A 26,998-nucleotide genomic window follows, 5' to 3' on the forward strand; every position below is an offset into this window, starting at 1 on the left:
GATTTCTCCCCGTTTATGCAAACTCTCTGCTGCCTATTTGTCAACCATGCCTCTATCCAGGAAAAAATTTCTCCTCCTAATCCGTGTGCCTTAATTTTCCTCAGTTATCTCTGATCTGGGACTCTGTCAAAAGCCTTAATGAAGTCCATATACACAATATCACATTTGTTACCATGATCTACCTCATCAAATACTTTAGCGAAAAAAGTTAATAAATTCGTAAGGCAGGAATGCCATTTTGTAAAACCGTGCTGAGATTCGTTGATCAGTTTATGCTTTTCAAGATTCCCAAGAATTGCCTCGGCAGTCATTGATTCCATAAATTTTCCCAAAACAAATTCTGGCCACAAAATAGAGCGAAACACCAATGTCAAAGACCTGGGAGTGATCATGTCGGAGGATCTCACCTTCAAGGACCATAACATTGTATCAATCGCATCTGCTAGAAAAATGACAGGATGGATAATGAGAACCTTCAAAACTAGGGATGCCAAGCCCATGATGACACTCTTCAAGTCACTTGTTCTATCTAGGCTGGAATATTGCTGCACACTAACAGCACCTTTCAAGGCAGGTGAAATTGCTGACCTAGAAAATGTACAGAGAACCTTCACGGCGCGCATAACGGAGATAAAACACCTCAATTACTGGGAGTGCTTGAAGTTCCTGAACCTGTATTCCCTGGAATGCAGGCGGGAGAGATACATGATTATACAGTGGACCCCGGCATAATGATCACCTCCGAATGCGACCAATTATGTAAGTGTATTTATGTAAGTGCGTTTGTACGTGTATGTTTGGGGGTCTGAAATGGACTAATCTACTTCACAATATTGGGAACAAATTCAGTCAGTACTGGCACCTGAACATACTTCTGGAGTGAAAAAATATCGTTAACCGGGGGTCCACTGTATACACCTGGAAAATCCTAGAGGGACTAGTACCGAACTTGCACACGAAAATCACTCACTACGAAAGCAAAAGTCTTGGCAGACGATGCAACATCCCCCCAATGAAAAGCAGGGGTGTCACTAGCACGTTAAGAGACCATACAATAAGTGTCAGGGGCCCGAGACTGTTCAACTGCCTCCCAGCATACATAAGGGGGATTACCAACAGACCCCTGGCAGTCTTCAAGCTGGCACTGGACAAGCACCTAAAGTCGGCTCCTGACCAGCCGGGCTGTGGTTCGTACGTTGGTTTGAGTGCAGCCAGCAGTAACAGCCTGGTTGATCAGGCTCTGATCCACCAGGAGGGCTGGTCACAGACCGGGCCGCGGGGGCGTTGACCCCCAGAACTCTCTCCAGGTAAACTCCAGGTAAATTGTGGAGGTTAGGCTTATTGGTCTATAGTTCGAAGCTAAGAACCTGTCACCTGCTTTGAAAATAGGTATCACATTTGCCATTTTCTACTTATCTGGCACTATGTCAGTTTGTACTGATATGTTGAAAAGATTATCTAAAGGTTCTCTAAGCTTCTCTTTACATTCCTTTAGAACCCTTGGATACAGTTCATCAGGGCCTGGGATATGTTTGGTTTTAATTTATATATTTTTTTTAAGGACCATGTCACTAGTGACCATAATCGTGCATAGTTTATTATCATCCTGCTCTACATAATTTATTATTTCTGGAATATCGCTTGTATCTTCCTGCGTAAAAACTGAAAGGAAGTAAATGTTTAAAACCTACACATTTCCTTATCACTGTCCATGAGCTGACCCGAGTAACTTTTGAGTGGGCCTATCTTGTCCCTAATCTTACATCTGTATACCTGAAAGAATCCTTTTGGGTTAGTCTTTGATTCTCTTGCAACTTTAACATCATAATATCTTTTTGCTTTTCTTATTCCCTTTTTTATTTCTCTGTAACTTAATATATTGATTTCTTAACCACTCCCCTCCTTGTTGGATTCACCTATACATGTATATGCCTCTCTTTTGACCAGTGAAATGTTTTAATCTATTGTTCATCCATTTAGGATCACTTTTGTTTGATCTAAGTTCCCTATTTGGAACATAAGTTGTTTGAGCAGCTAGAACTATGCTCTGCAAAATGTTGTATTGGCAACCATCCCACCTACCTGACCCATTGTCAGGTCATTCCAGTTCAGCCCACCCAGGTAATTTCTCAGTCCTATGAAATCAGCCAAGCGGAAGTCGAGGACAGAGGCTTGATTGCCATTATTAGGATACTTCTATGACATATTAAAACTGAGTGATTTGTGATCACTTTCCCCAAGCTCATCATTAACCTCAAGATTTTTAATTAGGGATTCCCTGCTGGCAAGAACCAAGTCAAGCAGGTTATTTCCTCTAGTTGGTTCTCTCACAAACTTTTAAAAAACAATCCTGAATCATATCAAGAAAGTCACTTGACTCCAAATTTCCTGTCAAATTGCTCCAGTCAATTTATCTAAAGTTAAAATCTCCCAACATTTTCGTATTTAGATGCCTTACGAATTTCGTCCCATAGAAGTTTACTGCACTCCCTATCAAGGTTTTGGGAGCCTGTAAATCACACCCAATATTAGTTTTTCACAGCCCTCGAGAAGCTGTAACCAAACAGATTCAGTGGCTGACGCTTCTAATTTTATATCTTGTCTAACACAACAATTTAATTTGTCTCTGAGATCGCTACTCCACCACTCTTCCTGTTGATCCTATCAATGTGGAATAATTTATATCCTTGTATGTGAGCCAGGTCTCTGTTATAACAATAATATCAGTGCTTCCTGCACTTGCAATTAATCTTAGCTCATCTATCTTATTTCTTAAACTCCTGCTATTAGTATAGTAAACCTTAAGGGAGCTAATCTCTTGCTGCCCTCTGCTGTCTCCCTTTGTTTGCTGACCTGATCCATTGTCGTTATATGTAACTTAATGATGATTAAACATTACTGTTTTCAACCCTAGTGTTGCAGCCTGACTGTTTCCAACACACACCCATACCTCTATCTTCTATCAGTTTAATATCCTAGACTTAGTCAGCAATGGCCCTCTTGATCAAGTTGGCAAATGCTACCACCCGTGCCCCAGGACCACCATACTGATGGTAATTCCTAAACTCCCCAATAGAAATAAGTCACTTTGTGTGACTTTTTTTGGGTTATCCTAGGTTTTCTACACATGCTATATATGATAATCTTCACTTTGTGTGACTTTTTTGGGTTATCCTAGGTTTTCTACACATATGCTATGTATGATAATCTATGTAACTGTATTTGTGTATAACTGAATTATCTAACTTACTAACTCTGATCCATCAGCCAGATTCTGGGATTGTTTTTTGATGGAGTTGGCTATATTGTTGAACTTGTCTTCCAATAAGTAAGTTTATTTTGGTACAGGTACACATATATACAGTTACACAAATTATCATAAGTAATATACGTATGTGTAAATTACCTAGGATAACTACCCAAAAATCAAAGCGATTTATTCCATGCCTTGGAATTGGATTCCTAAGTGATACTGTCAATTGTGTTCCTTCTGATGCTCGCTAATGGCACCCACCTGGTGTAAAGCACTTGAATCAGACCTGCTGTCTATTCATTCCAATAAACTCTGCATCACCCTCACCTCAGGGTTGAACTTTCTCCAAGGCCACAAGTTTCTGCAGCTAACATATTCTAGAGCCTATTTTATTCATAGGTTTGCCTAGTACATGTAGTACTTTGCTATTCCCACTACTAGACTTGTGGGACTCTCCCTCTTTGGTTGCAATTGACCAAGTACCTCTCTGCCTCGATACTGGTGAAGGGCTCATGATTCAAAGAAGTGGAACCACCTTGCCCTTCCTTCAGTCAAACTTGACTACCTCCCATTCCCCAGGCAGTATGATTCATACAAGTTTAGTGCTCCTCTGCAAACATATTAATTTTCTGGATTCAGATTTCACTGCCACTTCTAGATTCCTCCACCTCTAGATTCCTCCACCCGCACACTTCAAACCCTTGAACAGGGTTTGAAGTGTGCGGGTCCACTTATAGGCAGAATTTTTTCAATAAATATGTTGGAAAATTTTTTGAAGATTTGCAACAATTTGAAAAAACTCGCAGATGAATTACGTAGCCTAGAAATATAAAAAAACAAATAAGAAAGTTAGACATGTCATGAATGCATAAAATATATGTACTAGATACAAGTCTATTTTATCATTCACTACCATAAAATTTACACATAAGTGTTATAAAAAGTTCAAATTTATTAAAATTTATGCACACACAGATCGTACATGGCACCATTGGCAGTCAAGAGAAATGTAAACAATTGTGAAGATGCAAATAATAAACCATAATTGCATAAAATTAACTGTAGTACATACTGTACCATTGTAATAATTTGATGTTCAGTGTTAGTAATATGTACATATCAACAATGTTATGTGTCGTATAAGACGATATTGACGTAGGTACTGACACAGACTAAACAGACACATAAACTTTGGGTATTGATAAAAACAGTACACTACTGTAAATATATTTTTTCTTTGTTTGTCTTAATAACATTATTTTCTCTAGCTTACTTTATTGTACTAATGCAGTGTATTATACATATAATATAGAAAATATGTGTTAATTGACTTTTATTGGTAAGTCTTCCAATCAAGAGTGGGCTATTAGTAGTTAAGTTTTTGGGGAATCAAAAGTTATACGCAGATTTTTGACTGCACAGGGGGTCAGTGCCCCTATCCCTCACATTAAAGGGTCAACTGTACATGTATCTGCTAACACAGGGTTAGTCCAATGCCTGAACACATGACATCTGAAGAGTGTCAGGGTCATTGTTTATGGCAGCTTATCTTCCTTTGGGCTTCATCTTGGGGGTCTTGTAGATAACTGGTGTAGCAAACTTCTTCAGATACTACAGTACAGTAATAAACAGTTCTGATGTTGCCTTTATTGGTCTTCACGTGCTCCACACTCCTCAAGGGAGGTGCTTTGATACCAGTGAGGGCCTCTTGATCTAAGTGGACATATCCCCTTTGATCAAAGGTGATTGTTTACCTTTTCCCATGCTTTGCATGACCCCAATGGGTTTACCACTTTCCCCCCTAATAATAAATAATAATAATGGGGAAATAAAAGTCTTATGGAATTTGACATTCAATTCACTCATGTCCAGTCTGATACAAACTGAGTCTTACCTACACATGATTCTTTTTAGGTACAATATTCACCACAGGAGTTTCTATATTATGGCCTAAGGAGGTTATTGGTACCTTTTAGATATTCTACTGCAATTCTTTGAACAGAAAATGGTGTTGAATCCTAATTAACATGAGTGCGAGACAACCTACTCGAGCAGAACACTGTACAAAACTGAGCAGTTAACTTACATTATGATGAGAGGATGGGTCATTTAACATTAAATACTCAAGGGCTTTTAGGCTTAAAGCTACACAAAAAATGATGGAACCATCTCTACCATGACTATGTAAATGAATAAGGGATTTTTCAACCTTATTTACCATTCATTCACTCTCCGGTTATACTTCCTGGGATTATTAAAGACCCTTACAAGCTATGCATATAGACAGTGAGTTTAGACAAAGAAAATTACATCTAAATAAAACTATACAAGCCATTTTTATCAGTTACCAATATATTTTACACAAGCATTGTGAAAGTCTAATATGACAATCATTGCCAAGATACTGCAGAACAGGAGTCGGACTTGATGCTGGGCGAGTTTCTATCGGAAGCTCGCCCCCAATAATAATAATGTGATATAAACTACAGTACTTTTTTAAATGATGGTTGAAAACTCGTAATGTTTTCATTCAAACACTAATTTTAAATGAAGCCAATGTGAATTGCCAATATAGTGTTCTTAAAAGCTGGAATGTAATAAGAGGCAGCAAAAATGTACAAAATTCAATTGGTATCAATTCTTATATCTCAGACAGCACAGATAATTTTTTTTTCTTTTATCTACATCTGTCTTTACAAGATAAATATTGTATGATTAACAGCCATTTATAAATTGCTGGCATTTTCAGTTTATAAAAATTAAGTAACTTTGTGTCCACATTTCACAGTTTGGACATCAAATAACAATGTGAGCAACAACTTTAAACCAGCCTAATCAACTTGACTGGTATAAACTATTGCTACAACTTTTCACCTAGTATATAAATCCTTTGCGTGGCTGTGTTTTCCATTACCAAACATAAACAACAAACCATTCAGCCACATTAAAAATTGTAGCAAATAACTTAAACTTAAGCAATAAAACTTGGAAAATAGCTAATTGATCATAACCAACTTCATGAATCTGAGTTTTGATTAAATAACCTTTACTTGCAATTACAAAAATGTGTACATTCAAGAAATTTGCTATAATTTTTATAGGCTTCTCACTTTCATATTGCCCTAATAGCTTCTAAAGGCATTGCACAAATGGACGTTTGCTGTTGTAAGATATTTTAAATAAGCTTATTTTTCTTCAAGATACATCTTGTTTGCTGTAATAATGTTCAAAGCATTAACATTAGATGAAGGATGAAAATATGGACTTCCATATCTATAATACACAGTTACTGGTCCCAGTTTAAGAGGTGACTAGAATTAATAACATCAACCCCCTATGAGGAGGTTGACCAGTTGTCTAGGTGGATTATTCTACTGGTGCCCACTTTACACAGGTTGCTCCAAGTACAGTATTAACTGGTAAATTCTGGTATTTACTACTTCATATGCATAATAAAATTTGGCCATTGATGTTCTATTACATGATGTGCTTAACAGAATTTTGTGTAAGATTAATCCTAGAAAATTAAAGGGGTCATTAAAAAGTAATCACTTCCGTATCCGCTGATAAAATAGCTGAATAAAACACTGTTCAGAGGAGAAATTTGGCAAAAACATTAGAAATATTTGTGATGCTATTTAGAGTACAGTACTGTATATGGCAACCCCAGAAGTATAGCCGTAAAAAAGTTTTGTCAAATGCATAATTCATATAGACACTTCGCCATAGACCCTTAAGGGAGATTCCTTGACACCCGTGAGGGGCTCATGATCCAAAGAGGTGGACCTAATCTGCAAGGTCTTTGGATTGATCCTGATACCTCCCATTTCTCCAGGTATGGCCCTTATATGCTTAGCATTACCCCTCTTGAGTGTAAAAACCTCATCATAAGAAATACATATACTGCAATGATACAGACAAGGAGCCTTTATCATTATGCCAGATCAGATGGCATCTTCAGCTTCATTCCAGCTGAAGAGGCTATGTGATATGGAGTAATGATACTGGTTCCTTGGCTTTGTTAAACAGTGGTTTTCCTATTTATTTTCCCATTGTACAATTATCCCAAATAAACCATCACTTTCTGCCTTTCAAGAACATGCACATGCACAAGAAAGGCCAATGAGTGTCACTGCATTAAAGATCCTGACCAGTTGCCTTTTACTTATGGAGCTAAGGTGGCATCTCAGAAGTTAAGTATTGACACAGTCCAATTTAGATCACTCTCTCTACATATTAACATAAATCAACCTTAACATTCAAGTAATCTAAACCTTACCTATGCATTTTTTTTTTATTTTTTTGTCCTAGTGATAAGGTATAGTATTAGAATGCCCAAAGTAGTTTGCATAATCATAATCATTTTAGATGCTCCGGTGGTCTGGTGGCTAAAGCTCTCACTTCACAAACGGAAGGCCCGGGTTTGATTCCCGGCGTGTTGGAAGCATTTCGACGTGTTTCCTTACACCTGTTGTCCTGTTCACCTAGCAGCAAGTAGGTACCTGGGTGTTAGTCGACTGGTGTGGGTCACATTCTGGGGGACAAGATTGAGGACCCCAATGGAAACAAGACAGACAGTCCTTGATGACACACTGACTTTCTTGGGTTATCCTAGGTGGCTAACCCTCCAGGGCTAAAAATCTGAAGAAAATCTTATATCTTATCGTATCTTCTAATAAGCTTGTAGTCCATGCCACTTATTTGTATCAATTGTAAGATTTTTTTTTAATAAACTTCACTTTCATTTTCTGTGTTTTTAATTACATGTATATAGTAATTTTGTATTTTGATATGGAGTGTATTCCTAAGCAGAAAGGTAAGCATTATTTACCCTACAAAAATTCTTCCCTTGAAAATTAAAATATCTTTGTCATTTTTGTTTGTTTCATTGAATTTAAACCTGGTGTCATGTAAGTCCAGTTAGTATTTGAAAACAAAGATGAGAATGTTTACAACTTGACTCGATTCCCTTGAATACGCAACATTGCATGTGCAGTACTCTCTCTCCTGCCACTTTGCATTCTAAGTTATTATGACATTACCAGATGCAAGATGAAAACTTTATTTAATAATTTACATTACTGTGTTAATCTAATTTTCTCCAAATCCAATTAAATAGGATTCAGATGAATCTAGTATGCTGTGAAAAACATTCTGATGGTCTGTTTTCCCATCAGTAAAATTTGCCATCAATGAGCAGAGTTCCTTTGCTCGAGATTTGGGCAAGAAAACTGCTGTATACAGTACTCGGTTGTCCCACTCATACCCCATAAAGATCACTGCTGGAACCACCATACCACACAGTCATTGGTTGCAATAACTACTGATGCAAACTAGTTCATTTTGTTTGGAATAAATCTGAAATACATACATTAAAACATAATGAGGGTTGCTTCAGTTTTATCAAAAATCTTTTAAGTGTCATTTGCTTTCCCAAGCATTTATTTTTTTGTGACATCCCATGGGTATTTTGTAAGTTTAGTATCTGTTTAATGTTTTTTTTAAATTTATAAATTTCATACAGTGTAATTACAATTTTTTATTGTGGACCTGATAAAGAAAACTGTACCATATGGATGTGTACCCTTGAATGTCATCCCAAAACTAAATGAATATATATGACAGTCTCCTGACAGTCAACATTCACAAAAATACTTTATTTTACTCTAGAAGATGGGTGGTGGGATCACACTACCCTGCCAGGCAGTCTACAAGACAATGCTCCCTGTGCTTCTGTTGTCATGAGTGGCATCCAGTGAACTTATAGCAGCAATTTTTCTTGAACTCCTTGCCTTAATGACACTGTTGAGGTTCATAACCTAAATTTCATTAACAGAGCTATGCACTGAAATACTAGGCTCTAGCAGGCTCCTCAGCTAGACCATTGCCCCCTTACATTTATAAACTGTTGCACTGGGATGATCCAATAGTGGAGAACATAGTCTAAACAATTCCAGTTGTTCTGGGGAAGGATGAAACTCACTTCCTAGCAGTGAGAGCTCCTTATGTGGAGATGCACTGTTGGCTGTCCAGTTCATATTGATCTTCCTCTTCACCCTGCTTGCTGCCTTTATCCTCACTGAACATAGGTGTATGCATGGCAGTGCATTGTCAAATTAATTCAGGCACTATGGTTTAGTTTACCATAGATTTAAGGTAAACATTGCAAGGCATGAAGAGGAGTAACATTGAGAGAAACCTTGCAACAACCAGGTGCTTAACCAAAAAAAAAGCAGCACAGCTATGCAGATCTGATGGCAGTCAAAAAGCATCCAGGTGGAATTACTTTGTAATCCTGGACAGATGGAAAGCAGTTGGTGGTATAGGCCTACCCATGCACATCTGCACTGACTGACACCTTCCCCAATACAGCGGGAATAAATGAGGGTGCAGCTGCGAGCTTCAGAGAGTCCCAAAAATCTAGAAAGAAGTGAACTTGCTCATAATTATATATTCATTCTCATAGGGTCAGAGACCCTCTGCTCATAGGAAAAAAACATTAGAATTCCTGAAGGAGTTGAGCGAAATACTGTACTCAGGGTAACAAGGATCCTAAAGCAGCTAGTGTCCTATATTTTGAATACGTATTACAATTCAGAGGGGTATGCTTCCCACTTCTGAAAAGCTGGTTCAAGTACAGCACAGTAAAACTGCTGTATAATAGACCCCCCTGTGCTACAGATTTTAGATGAAACTAACAAAATATTTGGATGGATAAAGGCTCAGTGAGTCTGCTGCATCGCACAGCAGTCCATTTCATTGCAGGCTGGTTCAGTACAGGCTACATCCACAACTTTTCTCTTATTGCCACTGCCTCAGCCAGCATCTGTTTGTCATTTTCCAAGCATGCTCTTGCATATTATTTTTCAGTCTCCAATTTTCCCCTGGATTTACAATGTTTGTTACTGTAATAGAAAGTGCTCTGTTATTAACAATGGCCTCTAAAGCATGTGATGGTGATAATGTTAAGAAGCAGTATACTTTAAAATAATAAGGTAGGTGGAGTTGGGCATTTCAGTGGGATGAGTGTGAGGAGTATTATGTTAAGACAGTATCAGACATTCATAAAGCAAAGATAAACTTTTAGCATATGCTATGAAAGGAGTATAGAGACTACCCCAGAAATGTTCTAAAGTTGGTCCTAAAAAGGGGATGAAAATAACTCAAGATACAAGAGCTGAAGAAGTGATGCATAAATGTAAGGGATATTCTCTTCACATACACTGGCCTCTCAAAGAAGACAAAAGAATGTCATAAGGGAGAAGCATCAGCATGCCAAACAAGTGAAGCTGGATACATTCTTTAAACCTGTTCCTCTTTTCAAGTCTCTTAAACCATCTAGAAATAGGCCTTGACTATCTACATCTGGTGAACCATCTAAGTCTCCCACACAATCTGCCTGCATCTTCCACACCATCTACAATGTTGCTGCTTTAGTTTAACAGGGCTTCTAACTTAGAATAAATTATATATTCTGTCACCACTAGGTGATATGTAATGTGCCTGCTATAACCTCATCTATCCACCAAATAAGAAAAAAAAAACATTGTACTGTACTTGTAACTCTTGTTTTGAGCATTGTAATTGACTGTAATGTATTAATTTATTCTTATGTCTGATAGTCATCAATGGAGCTGACTAAATACATTGTATGCTTGGTAATCTATTGATACAGCAGACGATGGCTGCTGCAATGGGCACTTCAATGAAGTGGTTTTTTTTATTTAAACAGACACCCCCCCTTTCCTCATTAATTTGTTACACTGAGGTATCTTTGTATTTCAAATTAAATTTTTGACAAGCACAGCTGTGTTCTTGTGATGTGCCCCTTAAACCTTTTGTAGTGTATGTGTGTAAACTCTGAATTTAGGAGGTGTGGAGTTACCAAATGTATTAGTCAGAGGACTGAGGAGGGGTTGTTGAGGTGGTCTGGGCATTTGGAGAGGATGAAGGAAAAAAAAGGATGACCAGGAGGGAGTATAGATCTGGAGTGGAGGGTGGAGTGGGGGCCATCCTAGGTAAGGTTGCAGGCTTGTGTGAGTGTGTCAGGAGTGGAGGCAAGTGGGTTTTTTCGATGACATACTATTGGGTGTGAGGAATGTAACATTTATGAAGGGAGTCGGGGAAACCGGTTAGTCAACCTGAGTCCTGGATGTGGGAAGGAGGGGTAAGGGATGTTGCAGTTTGGAAGATCATCTGAACTGTGCCCTTCTGGCAAGACAGTGAAAGTGTTTTCTTTATTGGTTTATCTTGCCTTGGTGGGAGATGGCCAGTGTTTAAAATAAAGTATGCATCTATATGACTAAATACTCAAGTGATTTTAAAATTCTGGTTTAAGTAGCTTTATATACCAAAAATGAGACTAAACAATTTAAATTTCCATACAGATGTTCATATTAGATTACATATAATTGTATAACATTAAAAATTGCAAATGTTTTGTCAACCCAGGTGTGTCAAACACAGACTCACAGACCAAAAAGAAGGAAACCAGATAAGGGAATTATATCAAGAGAAAAGTGGTATTCCTAGACCTGTAGTCACAGAACCATTGGTAGTATAATTAAAGAATAATAATGTTAAGATACATGAAGACTAGTTATATCATGTAATATTTCCTGACCATCCACAGTTTTGAAAAATTCCTATGTGCTCATGTAAGTGGCATACTTGTGTAGTTTTCTCATCGATATATGAAAACACCCATGAGGTCATATGAACAAAATATTTTGTTTAAATCAGGGGACAGCACTAATATCGGGAATGGAAGGCAATCAGGTATGATCCAAGAAAATAAAAGATAGTCCAGTTAGTTGGATCAAGAAGTAACTGGCATCAAGGAACCTCCTTGGGGGAGGGGGTATGGGAAAAGAACTTATTAATCCTCTAATAGATTTCTTACAAAATATACAACTGACACCTGTACTGGACCACATTTGTACTGTACCACCATGTACTGTAACATATTTTTCACCATGTCTAGCTTAAGTTATTTTGGACTATTTTATGCATGTTAAACATCATGGCATATAAGCAAAGCTTTAAATATAGTGCTGTAATGGCCAGATAACTAATTTAGTCTAAGTTAAGTGTATAGCCAGTACCTCATGTGGAAGTATGACAATTGATTCTTCTCTGATCTTAATAAAATGCTTCTTTTCTTCCAATATCCTCAAGAAATGTTGCTGCTGGCTTGTTTATGGCCCTTGGAACCCCATTGTTTGCAGGGCAAGACAATGAGTATTTCCTAGTGTTACTTTTGGGGACCTATAGGTTCAGCACCTGCCAATGATTATACTATACACCTGCCAATGATTATACTATACACCTGCCACTGATTATACTACTGCTGCTGTTGTTGATGTTTTCATAAACCTGTGACAGTATTTACACTTATAAAGGCAAACTTTACATTCAGGTGTATATATAACAAAACTAAAACATTCTTATTTCCTTGTAGGTGTTCTACAATCTGTTACCTCTTACAGAAATGCCTTGATGCTGATGTTTGATCCAAGGAACTGAAACTCTTTCCTTGAATCAAACCTGATTACATATTCCCTAGGCACCATATTACCTATGGGTTTGCATTTCCATAGCAGTGTAATAATAATATAGTCTTTTATGATATTAAAATGTACATTATAATTTTAAATACAGCAATGATTCACTGAAGATTGTTCACTATTTCACAAATTTTCTTGATCATCTCAAATTCCCAGTTAATTCAACATGTAGGGATCACTACCAGCTATATCTAGCAGTAAACAAGTGTTTCATATTTGAGGATTTCTGTATTTTATCAGTTTTAATAAAGATAGATCAAATGGTTAATGTGATAAATCCTTGCAAGGGGAGTCTTGAAGTTGACAGGTTCTTGATCTATGGCATTAAAGGTACCCTTCCTCTGATGAAACCTGATATAGACTTTTTCTCCAGATAGTGTGTAACCTGTATGAGTTTAGCATTTCGTGACTACAATAAATGGACAAATTTACACATTTATCTTTTAACATTGACTTTGATAACACTTGTATAGCAGTGTATCAAAAAGAAACTCAACATTTGACCAGAAAGAAGAAAAAAGTTTTGGTTTGAGGTCTCGTATCAGCATATAATTATTACATTTAGTAGAAAGACAAAACCCATAGAGGAATCTACACAGCACCTGGGAAATAGGAAGCTATCAGCATCAATCCAAAGAAAGGGAGGCCAAGTCAAATTCTTTAAATCAACAGTCCCTTGCCAGCATCAAGAAACTACCCTTGAGATTGCACCATGATGAAACAGAAATCACAGTCTCTTGGTTAATTGTATGTTATGCAGTAATTCTATTACAGAGGTTCAATATGCACTTATTCATATGACTTACAGGGTATTTCTATCCTGTCATTGAGAAAACTAGTTTGCTACTTACCAGGGTGCTTATGTAGGAATTTTCCATTCTAACTGGGTGGAAGAAATGTTACCTGTTTTAACTACATTCATTTTGCCTAAATATTGCTCTAGTTGCTATGTTCAGCTGATGGTTTTATGAACAGACATTTGACACCACACAATGATGAATACTGGTTTACTCTGCAACCTTACTCCCTTACCTGGTTGTATCTGCAACCCTTCTCTTATTATTATATTCAAAAGGGAGCACTAAACCTATCAGGGTCATACAGCACTGCAGGGTAGGAACTGATGCAGGATCTAAGAATAAATAAGGGTGGAGATGACAATAAAGGTAAAGTTAGGAGGAGCTGTGAGGAGTGCTAAAGGAAGGATTATCAAAGTTTGTGTAATATATCAATTGCTGTCAAAAAGTCAAAGAAGGAATCTGTGTCGAAGGTGGGTCCATCAGCTAGGAGGACAAAAAAGTAAGGGCATTAATGCGGTGAAGATGGAGGAAAATTCTGAGTGCTCGTTGATAGACAGGACAGTCCAATAGAATATGGGAAACTGAAACAGGAACTAAACAATTCTCACAAAGTGGAACAGGATGCCTCTCCACGAGATACCCATGGGTTAAAAGAGCGTGTCCAGTGCGTAGACAAGAGAGAGTTGTCTCCCAACCTCAGTATCGATGACAAGAAGAAGGCCAGAAACCCAAACTTGGTTTGATAGAATGTAATTTGTTGTGAGTCATATCAGCCCAACAGTTGCGAAGGTAGGTAGTGATTACAGAGAATGGAATACCTCTGTATGAAACTGGTAGATCATGTATAGCATGTGAATCAAATTATTTTAATAGCTTGCAAAGAACCAAAGGAGTCCGAGACGATTATGAACTTTGAAGTAGGCATGGATACAATACGGATAATGGCAATGAGAATAGCATACAATTCAGCTGTAACAATGCTAGCCGAGTCTAATAAATGACCTCGCACCACGCTGTCAGGAAACACTGCTGCAAACTCAACACCATCAGAGGATTTAGAACCATCAGTGTACACTGCAACAGCATGAGAACGAGATCAGAATTGATTAAGAAAAAGAGAGCGAGAAGCAACTGTAGGGATTTGAGCTTTCACGCACAGTAGTGGGGAAGAACAGACACTAACTGTTGGAACTTCCCAAGAGTTAAGTTAAAAGTTGGATGCTAGATGAACATATAAAGGGGGCAACTGAAGAGAAGACGAGTGATTGAAGATGAAGAGAAAAGGGACGGAGTAAACAGGGGCAGTGGACAAATGATGGACTTCTGTTAACATTCGTTACTATCCTGCATGTAGAAGTATCTTGAAGGTCATGAAAACAGACAAAATGGTGGAGGCAATGAGCATCACAACAATTGCTCAAGGATGGGACATTTGCTTCTGCATAGAGGCTCTTGACAGGTGAGGAGCAAAAAGCACCTAGACATAAATGTAGTCCCTGATGATGGATGGGATCGAGTTTAGAAAGAGTTGCAGGAGAGGCCACAGAATATATCTGGTCACCATAATCTAGCTTTGATAAAATTAGGGCTGAAGGCAGTCGAAGGAGGGTTTGACGATCTGCCCCCCATGAAAGATGAGCGAGGGTTTTAAGCAGGTTCAGCCGGCTATAGCAAGCTGCTTTCAGGAAGGTAATGTGAGGTTTCCAAGACAACCAGCGATCAAACAGTAAACCAAGAAATCTGACCGTATCACATTCAGGGATTCATGAGCCATACAAGTACAATGAAGTATCAGGGACGATTGAACATCTGGTGAAAGTAATTATTTGTGTTTTAGCACTAGAAAATTTAAACCCATGAGTAGTGGCCCAATGGGAAACACTGTTGACAGCATTCTGGAGTGAGGCTGCTACCAGGCAACAGTCAGCACCTGCACAAGCTATAGCAAAATCATCAACATAGTGATGACCAAATATTAGAAGGGAGAACAGATGTCAGATCATTTATAGCAAGGAGAAAAAGAGTGATGCTAAGGACACATCCTTGAGGAACACCTTCAGCTTGGAGCCTTACTCCCTTACCTGGTTCAATCTGCAACCTTACTCTCTTACCTGGTTTCCTTCTTCCTTCTCACTCAAACTTCGAGGCATGTTTGGATTGAATGAAACTAATAGTTTGTGTTTCTTTCGTTTGGTGTTCCTTATGGAAAGCAGGCAAAACTTAAATCTTCTTTCCCCTTGATTCTCTCTGTTTTGGTGGTACTTATTTACCTGGAGAGGGTTCCGGGGGTCAATGCCCGTGGCTCGGTCTGAGACTTGTGGTATAAATATAAAGAGAAATAAATTGAAGCAAACTAGTTTTATTAAAGTTTTGTCTATAAGATGTTTTTGAAGTCTACCCTTTCAGTTCCTCCATGTATTTTGTATGTTAGCATGGCTTCCCTGTTTCTTCTGTCATAGCCTGAAACTAGTCTCACTGCATATCTTTGCATTTTCTGCAGTTTCTTAACATCTTTTTTTCAGGTGTTGGTTCCATACTGGTGCTGTATACTCAACAATAGGCTTGACATTTGTTGTACAGAGGATCCAGAATGTGTGTTGATATTCCTGAAGGCTACTTTTAAATTTGCCTGATGAGTTAGCTGTAGAGGTTATTCAGTTGATGTGAACCTCTGGTGATATGCTAGGCACTATACTCACCATAAAGTCTTTCTCTGAGTGAGGTCTGTAGCCTCTGTTCCTAGAGTCCATACTGTGTGCATGTGCGTGTGTGTGCGCGTGTGGGAATCTGTCAGTGTTTAAGAAAATAAATATGGTTATCCAGAGCTTTAAATAACTTTTGTTCAGTATCTATGGCCAGTTTCTCTAAATAAATTTTGAACAAATTGAAAATAGTAACAGAAATAATGCATTGTACATTTTTTTTTTTTTTTTTTGCTAAATATCAAGGCTTACTATGGAATGCAATGTTTTGCATTCTATTACAACTCTCTGTATTCTTATACAAATAAAAACAATGCCTAACACTTATTAGAATCTTGTTAGCTCTAATGGTCTTGATTTTTATCTGAAGCAAACATACAGTAATAACTGAATGATCTAAATAATATTAATTACAAACCTTATTTTCTTTATGCTATACTACTGTATTGGTATTTTTCATTATAAAAGAAAATATTGCCTTGTATGAGTGTTGTCAATGAAAATTTTGTATCTTGTCATCAGATATTCAAAAGAATATTTTTGACATATGGCTTCATACAAAAAAATCAGTACAGCATCCTCTGAATTCAACTCTAAGACGATATCGTATATAACAAATTTACAGCACGAATGACAGTTATGTGAACTATTACTTTTTCATCCAGTTACTCTTGTATTTTTACACAAAAATCACAATTTATGTTTAAGCAAAATTTTCTAAAATAAGTCTTAATGTCTATCATTTTGAGATATATTCAGAAATTTTATTCACTTGATTATCTCTTCTTTACAACATTTCAGGAACAAGTGATGACATTTCAGTGGGAAATTAAATGACACCAGGATAGAACAAAATGTTAAATTCGATGATTTTTTTTTCACTTTTTTACCAGTTTATAAACTGCCACTAAATCTGCTTACAAGCAGTCTTTGCATTGTTTCAATAGAGCCTATTTTCCTATTTAAAACATAGAGTATAGGCCTTATCAAAATACTAGCAATGTATAAAACCTTGTCCATCTTGTATCATTTTGCTGGAAAACTTAAATTTTATATATAAAAATGGAACCTACATACTCAGCTTAGCTCACCACGACCTGTGCTTGAGTAATATTTACCTTGCTTAAAATAATCACACAATCTTATTCCCAAACAATACCCTAATTGGGATTATGAGGCTAATACAACCAACAAATAGCCACAAATTCCAAGATCCTGGAAGATTCTCACAACAAACACATCAGTACAGACCACACCCACGTAGATTGTTAGCAATAATTACATCTGTCACTGCATCAAACACAAACTGTATGTTGGTGGTATCAGTGGCACAAGTCATGTGACAATATATTTCTTTGTTCGTTGATTTGTTCTTTGCTTCAAATTGGGCTTGGATGTATGCTGATGCTTCGGTATATTCCATGGACCCTGTAACACAAACATTGATTAGGGTACTCGATATCTGCTCTACATTTACTGTTGTATTAAAACTAGCATTTCCTCCCTTACATGGTGAAATATTGAGAAAAAATGTGTAAATGAAAATGTAAAGACTAAAAATCCTATAACTAATAAGAAATATCTCTTGACAAGCATCAAAAGAATCAGAATGATGATATTCAGCCCTAACCAGCATATGGTACAGTAGTTAGAACAGTCAAGCACTATTTGACAAAACTACATAAACAGAACCTAAATTTAATCTATAAATTCTCAGAAAGGTACTTACATTCTCCAAATGTAATTACCTTTCTCAGAAAGGTAATTACATTTGGATATTGTAACCATCAGCTAAGGTTACAATATGCACATAAATAACAGAACTGATGATATACTATGTAGAAACTTATAAAATATCATAATTTTAAATCAAACTCAGGGATGCTGGTGGTGCATCATGTGGTGTTAGCAAGGCAGCTGGTGGCATCACATGTGTTGGGAGGGCAACCGGTGGTGTCTGGGATACTAGTGTTAACAGGGCAACTGGTGGTGCCACATGTTTACATTCATAGGAGGAGAATAACCCTTACTGTCATAATATTCACCAGTGTAAATATTACTAAATTATTTCTTCTGACTAAATATTTCTTACCAGTATATTCTGGGAAGCAAATAGTTAATGGTGACCTCTTAATCTTGTCTTCAAATAAATCTTTCTTATTGAGGAAGAGGATGATGGAGGTGTCTCCAAACCATTTGTTGTTGCAGATTGAGTCAAAGAGCTTTAAGGATTCCTGCATTCGATTCTGTAATGACATTAATAAATATTATTTCTTTGCATAGAGGTAAATAGTCTTTAAGAGGTAGCAAATACAATGTATACAATGGGAGAATGTGGAGGAATAATTATGTTACAGATAAACTTTAAGAATAATGTACCTTTAATCAGTTTCTATACTGTCTCATGTTTAGCACTTCTTTTTTTATTATAATAATAATCTATACTGTCTCAAGCTTTCTGAAGCTACTTAATACAGGATATTGTTGGCTTACTGTTATCCAGTTAAACAGTAATAAATGGTCTAATGACTCATTCTACTATACATTGTCTAACATCTCATTCTAATGTGCATTTCCTTCAACTTTACTCCTCTACAATTTAGGAATTAGGACATACTCTACATTATGTAAAGCACAAGCATTTGCTGAACAACCTGTAAGTACAGGACAAGGTGGAATGGGAAGCTGTGTGACTAGTGTTGTGAACATAGGGAATAAGAGGCAGGAATTAGACCTTTTGGTCTCCTTCCTCAGACCGAACCTAATTACCCCCAATCCTCCTTCCCTATCCCATCTTCCCTCTTTTTACCTTTCGTCCTCCTCCTCCTCCCCATCCCTACCTTATTCCCTTTCTGTGGGATTCTTCCCACAAGCACTCTAGTTCCTAGGTAGGGGAAAGGGTACCGGGGTCCATCCTCCAAGGATGGAGGATGGACCACCGGTAGGATGGAGGATACACCACCACCAAGGACCTCTGTTGAGGTCCTTGGTGGTGGTGTAGTTTGCCATGGAATCTGGATCACCTGGAGATGTCCCAATCCCTCTCCGGTCTCCTGAGGGTGTCTTTGGGTGTCTTTCGGGTGACGGGTGTATGTATCTCTGGAGGCTGCCTATCGGATTCCAGGGGGTGGTGGCCGAAGGAGGTACGCTTTGTGACAGGTGTCTGGCCGCCCTCTCTTTTGTCCACCGAGGTGGCTCGGTAGATGTGAGGTTGCTATCTCAGATTGCTGGTTTACTGGCATGAAGGGTAGGGTATGGCACAGGTTCCATGCTGCATCTTTACTGCTTGCAGTACTGAGGTCCTCTTGGGTGCAGAGGGGGATTTATGGCCCTTTCCTTTGCCTTCTAGAAGCTATTCCTCCACGTTCCCCCTCCCCCCTTTTTTCTTTTTTTTTCTTTTTTACTTTTTTCTTTTTTTTTCTAAAAAACAAGAAAGAAGAGACCTAACCATGGAATCCCAAATCCATGACCCTACTCCCCCTGGGCCCTTCTTGATACTACATCCTTTTCTGACCCTGCCTCGTTATCTGACCCCTCTTCGGACATTTCTAATGCTCCTGTATTTCTTGCTGGTGCCATTTCGTCACCCACTTCACGTACCGGGGTTCCGACTGACTCCTCTGATACATCTGACCCCTGCTCTTCTTTGGCCATACTTCCAACTTCTCCCTCCATGGTGCAGGAATTTTTGAATTGCCCACCAGCCCCATGTCGGACCAACTCCGGTCCCACACCTAAACGCCCAAGACCATTACCTGACGATACTTCTTTGCTTCCTTCTCATTCTACTCAGAAAAGACCAGCACGTCACACACTCCCTTTCCACACTACTTTTCAAAATACATAATGGACTAAGTTTTTTACTCTATGACCAACTTCCTGTACTGCCTACCTTTCCGACCATAGTACGTATTAGCAAGGCGCTCCTATGCCATGTTGGTAGAGAAATATCTTTTCATGCTCTCAAGAGCAGTACATGCATCATCACTGTCCAGAATGCTACCCAAGCTCGCAATCTTTCTCTTCTTACAACTATCGATACTATTCCTGTATCTACTGAAAAAATCATTCCCTCAATTCTTGTAGTGGTACTGTAATTCTGCCCCATACCATTGTCCAACAGAATTTCCAGACATGTGGCAATGACATTCTGGAACAGCTAGAACTCTAAGACCTCCCAATCCCCAAAGTAGACACTAATGTCCTCCCTGCCTGCAGGCAGAGACGATACCCTTGCAATGTAACTCACTTAACTTTTGACTGCCGTGAGCTTCCATCCTCTGTATATATTGCGGGACATTGTTTACAAGTTTGAAAGGTGATCCCTACACTGCAACAGTGTAGAAATTGCTGGCATTTTGGTCATCCAGCAAAATATTGCAGGTCCATGGCTGAATGCCCAGTCTGTGGTGCCGACGACCATTCCAATACATCTAGTAGTCTACCGCCCTCTTGCCTTAATTGTTATGAGGCTCACCCATCTTACTCTCGCCATTGTCAAGTTCACTTAAATGAGCATGAAATTCGTTGTCTCAAAGAGGCAGAAGGCCTCCCATATGCTATGGCAGTCTCTCATCTACGCCTACAAGGGTAACTTCCCCATATTTCTTATTCTTGAGTAACCAAACGTCCCCCCTCCTCTGGGGTCCCAACTTCTGCAGCATCCTCAGTGGTCACCCCTGTCTCTAATTCTCTTGCTGTCCTGGCACCTCGTTCTGTTCTCGTCTCTTCCTCTTCTCACTCACAAGTTTCTGTGTCTCAAGACCTCGTACAACACCTACTCTCCATCGCCCCTCTCCTTCTCCCAAGTCCAAAACATCTCCATTGTTCAAATCTTCTGCAAAATGCACATTTTTCCTTCCTAGTCTCTGTACCCAGTTCTTCACCTTTAACTGGCTCTGTTACGAGTGTGGAGGTTCATCCTCCTCCTACAGTACCTTCTTCCCCTGTCCCCTCCCAGGCTTCTTTAGTTCCCTCTACCCTTTCATCCCCCCCCCTACTTTGGTACAGTCCATTGTTCTCCCAATCTTTACTCTTCCTCCTTCTACCATCTCCAATATTGTACCACATAAAACGTCCTCGTCCTCTGAAACACGTGAAGCTATCTCAGAATCTACTGAGGAGACTAGACCATTGATAGACACCGATCCACCTCCTGTTCCTCTTCTTCACTCTTCTCTGTCAGCACAACTCCTTTCTTCGCAACATCCCAGTCCTTCGCTGCTTAAAAGTTTTCTGCTACCTCCACATGTAGACTTTTCTAACTCTACTAGTCCACAGATACTTCTACCTTCAAATTTCTTGTCTTTCTCTTCACAAATCATGGCTTATTTACAGTGGAATATCTGCAGCCTCAGGGGTAACTGGGGTGAGCTCCAGGTGTTGCTTTCCCCGTTTACCCCTGTTTGTGCTTGTTTACAAGAACCCAAATTATGCTCCACTGTTAGCCCTCCCATCTCGGGCTATGATTTATTATATTCATTGGATCCTTTTCCTGATGGAACCTTTAATGAGAGTGTACATCTTATACTACTAGTGTTCCATACTGTCAGCTCTTTGTTCCACTCTCTTTATCCACCTGAATAAGTGGTATACAGTCTGTTCTTTGTATCTCTCTCCATCTCGAGTCTTATCTATCCCAGATGTTGCATTTCTGGTTTCTTCCTTACTGCCACCACTTCTGTTACTTGGCAATTTTAATGCCCACCATTTCCTCGGGGGGGGAGATATTCTCACAGTGACTCCCACAGCATTCAGTTGGAGGCTTTTCTCACTTCTCCCTCTCCATGTTTTAAATATGGGTATTCCCACCCATTTTGATCCTTGTTCTCATTCTCTCTCTTGCATAGATCTCTAGGTTTGCTCTTCCTCAACTGTACTAGACCTCACCTGGTCTGTCCTCCCGGACTTGTGTGACGGCAATCATTTTCCAATCGTCCTTCCTTCTTTGTATTCATCACCACCTCGTAGCCCACACTGGCATTTTGACTTGAGAAAATTGGGACCTTTACTCGCATCTAACTGCTTTTAGTGACATTCTTTCTTCGTCCTCCATTGATGAGCTTTTACACCTCTTCTCGACCTCAGGCTTAACCACAGCTTCACATTCTACACCCCAAACCTCAGGCAGGAATTCTCAGAAGTTCGTGCCTTGGTGGTCTCCTTCTTGTGCTTAGGCAGTACCTTTGAAATGTGCTGCTTGGGGCAGGTACCGGTACAATAGAACCACAGACTCTTTGATTTTAAGGAGAAGCGAGTGGTCGCTCACCGTGTCATCCGTGACGCTAAAGGCACTTGCTGGTGGGATTATGTTTCTACCATCACCTCTGCTTCCTCTATGAGTGCAGTCTGGAAAAAAGTACGGAAACTGAGTGGTAAAAACTCTCCCAACCCGGTTCCTGTTCTTCGGGTTGCCAGTGTTGATATCGCAAACCCTGTTGATGTTGCCACTGAAGTTGGTAATCATCTTGTCCGTATCTCCGAGGAGCTTCATCTATGCCCCTCATTTCATTCCTCTAAGTCTGCCAGAGAGTTAGAGCCCTTAACCTTTTCTTCTATCAGAGAAGAATCTTATAATGTGCCTTTAACACTTCTGGAACTGGAGACAACACTTTCAGCTTGCCGATTATCAGCAGCTGGACCTGACGGCATTCATATTCATATGTTACAGCATTTACATCAGTCAGCCCTTGCAGTCCTCTTACAACTCTAATCATATTTAGTCACAAGAAGTTCTTCCCCAGCTGTGGAAATCTGCCATTGTTCTCCCTTTCCACAAACCGGGTACTACGGGACATGATGCCTCCCACTATCATCCCATTGTTCTTACCAGTGCAGTTTGCAAGGTGATAGAACATCAGGTAAATCGACGTTTGATGTGGTATTTAGAGACATACAACAGTCTCTCCAGTAGTCAATATGGCTTTCGTAAGGGCTGTTCTACCATCGACCCCTTTCTATGCTTGGATACATATGTCCATAATGCATTTGCCAATATCTACTCAGTTATCACTAATTTTTTTTTCAATTCAGTTCAATTCAATTCAAGTTTATTCTCTGTAATGGTTACAATGTGGGGTTTACAGGTTTTGGGTATTTTGTGGTTTACATGTTATAAGATACTAATTACAGAGGGGGCCACTAGGACACCTAGCATGGCTAGGCATTTCGAGCAGACTTAGATTAATTCTTAACATTAAATCCTTACAGATTATGGTATTAAGGCTTAGTGACTACATCATAATTTGTGAGTTTAACAATGTGAATGCTTTTGTTTTGGCACAATACAAGGTGTCTATATTCGAGTATCATAGGCAAACTTATGACTAGTTAGGATTTATTATTTTAAGATTAAGATTAGTATTTCTGGGTTTATAGTCTGTGGGTGAGTGATTGTAATTTTGAACCACCAGGTGGTTATCATGTAGTTAGTTGTCGGGGTGGATCAGGGAGATAAGATGTTTTCTAACTGTAGTTTTGAAAGTGATGTGTCTGCAGTTCTAGAGTTTTCAGGTAGGGTGTTCCAGATTTTAGGTCCTTTGAAATACATTGAATTTTTGTAAAGGTTTAGTCGAACACGGGGAATGTCATAGAGATGTTTGTGTCTGGTGTTATGCCTGTGGATCCTGTCACAACTATCAAAAAAGCATTTTAGGTCAAGGTTAATATTGGAATTTAAGGTCCAGTAGATATAGATTGCACAGTAGTAAGTGTGGATGTTCTGAACAGGGAGTAAGTTTAGATCTATGAAGAGTGGGGGGGGGGGGTGTTGCCAGGGATGGGATTTAGTGATTATTCTCACTGCGGCTTTTTGTTGGGTTATTATTGGCTTTAGGTGTGTTGCTGCAGTTGAACCCCAAACACAGATAGCATAGGTGAGGTATGGATATACATGTGTAAGTGAATGGTATAGTGTGAGAAGGGCAGTTTGCGGTACGTAGTATCGTATCTTGGAGAGGATCCCCACCATTTTGGATACTTTTTTTGTTATGTGTTGGATATGGGTGCTGAAATTTAGGTTGTTGTCGAGGTATAGGCCAAGGAATTTGCCCTCATTATGTCTGGCAATTAGAGTGTTGTCGATCTTATTGTTAAGTTGCGCAACACCTGCTCTGCTACCAAACATAATATAGTAGGTTTTGCCAGTGTTAAGTGTAAGTTTATTGGCTGTCATCCAAGTCGATATTTTGAGCAGCTCCTCGTTAACAATGGTGTTGAGGGTGGCAAGATTAGGGTGGGAGATGACATAAGTCGTGTCGTCAGCAAAGAGAATGGGTTTCAGGTGTTGGGATATGTTTGGAAGATCATTGATGTAAATGAGGAAGAGCAGGGGTCCAAGGACACTTCCCGGCGGAACTCCAGTATCAAGTGGCCATATTGATGAGGCTGTGTCTTTAATGGTGACATACTGATACCTATTAGAAAGGTAGGATTTAAAATATGATCTTGAGAAGGCATATGACACTACTTGGAGGTATTAGATCTTGGCCTAGGCCCACTCCTTCGGCATCCAAGGCAATCTACCATTTTTCCTTAAGAACTTCTTAACTGAAAGACATTTCCTTGTTCGGGTTAATAATATGCTTTCCCTGGACTTTGTCCAAGCTGAAGGTGTCCCCCAAGGGTGTGTTCTAAGCACAACACTTTCTCTCCTTGCTATAAATGATCTGGCCTTTGTTCTTCCATCCAATATTTGGTCATTGTTTTATGTTGATGACTTCACTATAGCATGTGCAGGTGCTGTCACCTCATTGCAGTTTCTCTCCAGCATGCGGTCGACCATGTTTCCAATTGGGCCACCACTCATGGGTTTAACTTTTCTAGTACTAAAACTCACCAAATTACTTTCACTAGACATTCTAGTCTCTATGCAGAGGCGAATACAGTGGACCCCCGGTTAACGATATTTTTTCATTCCAGAAGTATGTTCAGGTGCCAGTACTGACCGAATTTGTTCCCATAAGGAATATTGTAAAGCAGATTAGTCCATTTCAGACCCCCAAACATACACGTACAAACGCACTTACATAAATACACTTACATAATTGGTCACATTGGGAGGCGATCGTTAAGCGGGGGTCCACTGTATGTTGATTAGTTGAGGAAGTCAATGTACAGTGGACCCCCGCCTAGCGAACGCATCGCATAACGTTAATTCTGCCATACGAAGCACTTGAACGCAAAAATTTTGCCTCGCCTCACAATAAAAAACTCGCCCAACGTGATTCCTCCCAAACCTATCCGTCCAGCCTGAGCGCCTCGGCTCCCCTGCCGTCATTGTTTACAAGCCAGGGTGGCCAGTTGCATGCATATATTCGATACATTTTGTATTATATTCCATTGTTTTTAGTGCTTGTAACTGCTAAATAAGCCACCATGGGCCCAAAGAAAGCTTATAGTGCCAACCCTGTGGTAAAAAGGGTGAAAAATACGTACTATCGTACCACGGTCAGCTGCTGCTGCACCACCGTCAGCTGTTGCTGCACCACAATCAGCTGTTGCTGCACCACCATCAGCTGTTGCTGCACCACCATCAGCTGTTGCTGCACCACCATCAGCTGTTGCTGCACCACCGTCAGCTGCTGCTGCACCATGGTCAGCTGCTGCTGTACCAGCATCAGCTGCTGCTGCACCACCATCAGCTGTTGCTGCACCATGGTCAGCTGCTGCTACACCATGGTCAGCTGCTGCTGCACCATGGTCAGCTGCTGCTGCACCACCATCAGCTGCTGCTGCACCATCAGCTACTGCTGCACCACCGTTAACTGCTGCTGCACCACGGTCAGCTGCTGCTGCACCAAAGTCAGCTGTTGCTGCACCACGGTCAGCTGTTGCTGCACCAGTCAGCTGCTGCTGCACCACGGTCAGCTGCTGCTGCACCACAGTCAGCTGCTGCTGCACCACAGTCAGCTGCTGCTGCACCACAGTCAGCTGCTGCTGCATCACAGTCAGCTGCTGCTGAACCACAGTCAGCTGCTGCTGCTCCACAGTCAGCTGCTGCTGCTCCACAGTCAGCTGCTGCTGCTCCACAGTCAGCTGCTGCTGCATGGAAGTCAGCTGTTGCTGCACCATGGTCAGCTGTTGCTGCACCACAGTCAGCTGTTGCTGCTGCTCCACCACCATCAGCTGTACTACTCGAAGATGTAGAGAGTGTGTTGTTGGTGTGGCTTAACAGGAAACAATTACCAAGAAACAATTAACCCCAGATGGTTAGCCACCCAGGATAACCCAAGAAAGCCAGTGCAACATCGAGGACTGTCTAACTTATTTCCATTGGGGTCCTTAATCTTGTTCCCCAGGATGCAACCCACAACAGTCGGCTAACACCCATGTGAACAGGAAAAAATGCCTGGAATTAGTGCTCATGTTGGTGAATTTAAGGCCAGCAAAGGTTGGTTTGAGAGATTTAAGAATTGTAGTGGCATACACAGTGCGATAAGGCATGGTGAAGCTGAAAAATTCCAACCCCAACAAGTGTTCAATTGTGATGAAGCAGGCCTGTTCTGGAAGAAAATGCCAAACAGGACCTACATTACTCAGGAGGAAAAGGCACTCCCAGGACACAAGCCTGTGAAAGACAGGCTAACTCTCATGTTTTGTTGTAATGCTAGTGGGGATTGCAAAGTGAAGCCTTTACTCATGTATCACTCTGAAAATCCCAGAGTGTTCAAGAAAAAG

At 39.7% G+C, this 26,998-nt stretch overlaps 1 protein-coding gene across 1 annotated transcript in view; it reads right to left on the bottom strand.

Moving 5' to 3' along the window:
* Nucleotides 1–5,090: 5,090 nt before the first annotated feature.
* The window catches only part of Galphao (G protein alpha o subunit), a 705,635-nt gene continuing 683,727 nt past the window's right edge, over nucleotides 5,091–26,998 (bottom strand). Inside the window, exons 7-8 of the mRNA XM_070085139.1 lie at nucleotides 18,414–18,567; nucleotides 5,091–17,749 (exon numbers count right to left, since the gene is read on the bottom strand). Of these exons, the coding sequence (XP_069941240.1) occupies nucleotides 17,562–17,749; nucleotides 18,414–18,567 (342 nt within the window). The 3' untranslated portion in view covers nucleotides 5,091–17,561. The remainder of the gene's footprint in view (nucleotides 17,750–18,413; nucleotides 18,568–26,998) is intronic.

Source organism: Cherax quadricarinatus, chromosome 15 (genome assembly GCF_038502225.1).
Source record: "Cherax quadricarinatus isolate ZL_2023a chromosome 15, ASM3850222v1, whole genome shotgun sequence".
NCBI classification, from domain to species: Eukaryota; Metazoa; Arthropoda; class Malacostraca; order Decapoda; family Parastacidae; genus Cherax; species Cherax quadricarinatus.